At 39.9% G+C, this 2,626-nt stretch overlaps 1 protein-coding gene across 1 annotated transcript in view; it reads right to left on the minus strand.

Annotated features, from left to right (window-relative positions):
- LOC107088946 overlaps positions 1 to 2,626 on the minus strand; it is an 18,700-nt gene that overhangs the window by 10,306 nt on the left and 5,768 nt on the right. The window contains exons 5-6 of the mRNA XM_015381825.1: positions 1,145 to 1,510; positions 701 to 1,054 (exon numbers count right to left, since the gene is read on the minus strand). Coding sequence (XP_015237311.1) covers positions 701 to 1,054; positions 1,145 to 1,510 — 720 coding nt within the window. The remainder of the gene's footprint in view (positions 1 to 700; positions 1,055 to 1,144; positions 1,511 to 2,626) is intronic.

Genomic DNA, 2,626 nt, shown 5'->3' on the forward strand with positions numbered 1-2,626 from the left:
TGCCTGATTTGTATATTAACTGACTAATGGGGTATGGGAGAAGCAGCCTGTGAGCGACCGTCCCTGCTATCTGAACACGCTTACTGAACTGCTATGATGCTGCGCATCTGGCATGCCCTGCGGGCGACCGCGCCAGTTCACGTGACAAAGGAAGAGAGATAGGCTGGTCGGGTGTGCGCAAGGAGGTGGCTCATTTCGGGGCAATGATCATTTTTAATGGCTCAAGTTTTCAAAAGATCATTTCAAAACCGACCTCAGTAAAATCTTAATAGTATTAATAATAATAATAATAATAATTTAAAAAAAAGAGTTTCAAAAGGGCATTTTCGTTGATCAAGGGCAAACTTCCTAGTGCTTAAGCACCACCTAGTGTCTATGTATGCACGCCCCTGTCAGTTCTTTACCATCAGTGTCTTCTTTCTCCCTTTCCTCAAAGGGTTACGCAAGGAGTTGGTGTGAGAGACCAAATGTTACCACAGCAAGTTTGTTTTTGACTAATCAGAACCTTTGTTTGGAAAGTGATGCACGTGTAGTGTAATGTGTAATGTGTAATTTTGTGCGAAGCAAGCTTGACAAATTAGTCCCATGATCATTTACATTCTAATGTAAGCTTGTGTGTGTGACAGAAACCTTAATATAATCTTAGATGAAAAAACAGAAGGTGCTAAGAAGACACTAAAGAGAGAATAAAAAGACATACCTGTTCGCATGACTCTGTGGAAAATGCTTCACATTTCAGTTTCTCTGGCCAGTTTAGGCCAAACCTGTTCATCAGAGGCTCGCAGCCGGATCGAGCCTGCTCACAGACTGTCCTGCAGGGTGGTAGTCTCATCCCAGACGCACATTTTGGAAGGTGGACGGAGCACAGGAAAGGCTTCAAATGAGCGGAGCACTGGAGCTGAACAAGTGGCTCAAAGTCATCTAATGCTAAATTTGCCTCTTGTTGCGTTTTGTGGCCGAGACTGTTGGGCAGAAAGGCTTCCTTATAAGGCATGTCTTGGCACATAGTGGAAGTCATGGGTTGACATGTTCCAAGAATGTTGATACGTGAAGGCTGGATTAATGGAAATATGATTAAAGATTGCTTGTATCATCCTCGTGAGAACATGGCTCTAAATTTTAATGACAAAGAATGCATCCTTACCTCTTCGCAGGACTCAGTGGTGAAGGATTCACACTTTAAGGCTTCAGGCCATGGAGAGCCTAAACTGTTCATAAGTCTCCCACAGCCTGATCGCGCCTGTTCACAGAGAGTCCTGCACGGAGGCTGGGCTCTTCCTGACACACACTGAGGTGTGAAGACTGAGCACAAGAATGGCTTAAGATGAGGAGAGCATTCAACCTTTATTAGTGGGACAAACTGTTGGATTGCTAGCTTTGCCTCTTCCTGGGATTTGTGACCTAGAATATTGGGGAGGACAGTATTTGAGTAGGAAACATCTTCGCAAATGGAAACTGTGATCGGCTGACATGTTCCTGTGGGGGCCTGTGCGACAGCGGCAGGTGGACCCTGAGGGCAAAACAAAAACAAAGAAAAACATAATTCATCATCTGGAAAGCATACAGTTTTCTTTACAAAATAGTTTAAAGACAATCAATAGAACTTGGAATCCCCTTCTGCAATAGTGTTTCTGAGAGTGTTTCTGTTTATTTATGCCACTTTTGTTTCTTTTTGACTTTGTGTTATCTTTATGTTTCATGTTAACATAAAAAAACAGGCAAATTTGTATTGTTGATGTTTTATTTTCATGTATGTTTCCTCAATAAAACAGTTTGAAATGAAAAACATAATTCATTCATCTGTCCATCCGTCCATCAATCACATGCTCGCTCCTGGAACGAGGAAATAAGCATTTCAAGCTTGAATTTTTGCTTAAAAAGGGTACTGACTTGTAAAAGTTATCATACTTAGGTATTTACACTAACATGCATAGGTCTAGATTATTAGGATTGTATGAGATAGATCAACACAAAGTATATAATTTTGGGGTCAGAAGAAAAATTTTAACTTTTTATTAAATTCAGCATCTGAAAGCGTCTAAAGTCTCTCTAAACCATTTCTTTTCAGAATCACCTCTTAGCTAAATATCCCCTGCAGGTTGGGGAATATCTCTGCATATTTGAAGGCTGTTTTTATATTTGCAAATGTTTGAGTTGTGAGCATCAATGTAAGGTTTCCACAGCTTCTCAATAGATCTGTTAGATTTACTAATTTGTTCAGGTCAAATGAGCCCAATACTCTGGAAACACCATCCCCATGGTTACACACACCGCATCATTGTGTGTGCAATATTTAGATCAAATGGTAAGGAGAATTTGGTGGGACTTAATATAATGTTAAAAGGCCATAATTACTGAGAAATTCTGGAGGATAACTTATTATAGGCTGCAAAAGGGTTGGAACTGTACAATAAAACAAGACAGTAGGAAAAAACGTTTTTAAACCATTTTTATGTGTTAAACTCTGGACCTAAAATTAATGAGGAAATAGTGTTACAATTTTTATATTTAGACATTTTGCAAGAAAAACCCCCACAAAGTTTGGCCTGTAGATGTCTAAAGCTTGCACACACAATCTATAGACTTGAGCTGTACAGCAGCAAAAGCTGTGCTAACTATAATACTG

The sequence above is a fragment of the Cyprinodon variegatus genome, unplaced genomic scaffold (assembly GCF_000732505.1).
Source record: "Cyprinodon variegatus isolate N-32 unplaced genomic scaffold, C_variegatus-1.0 Scaffold0, whole genome shotgun sequence".
In the NCBI taxonomy this organism is placed as follows: Eukaryota; Metazoa; Chordata; class Actinopteri; order Cyprinodontiformes; family Cyprinodontidae; genus Cyprinodon; species Cyprinodon variegatus.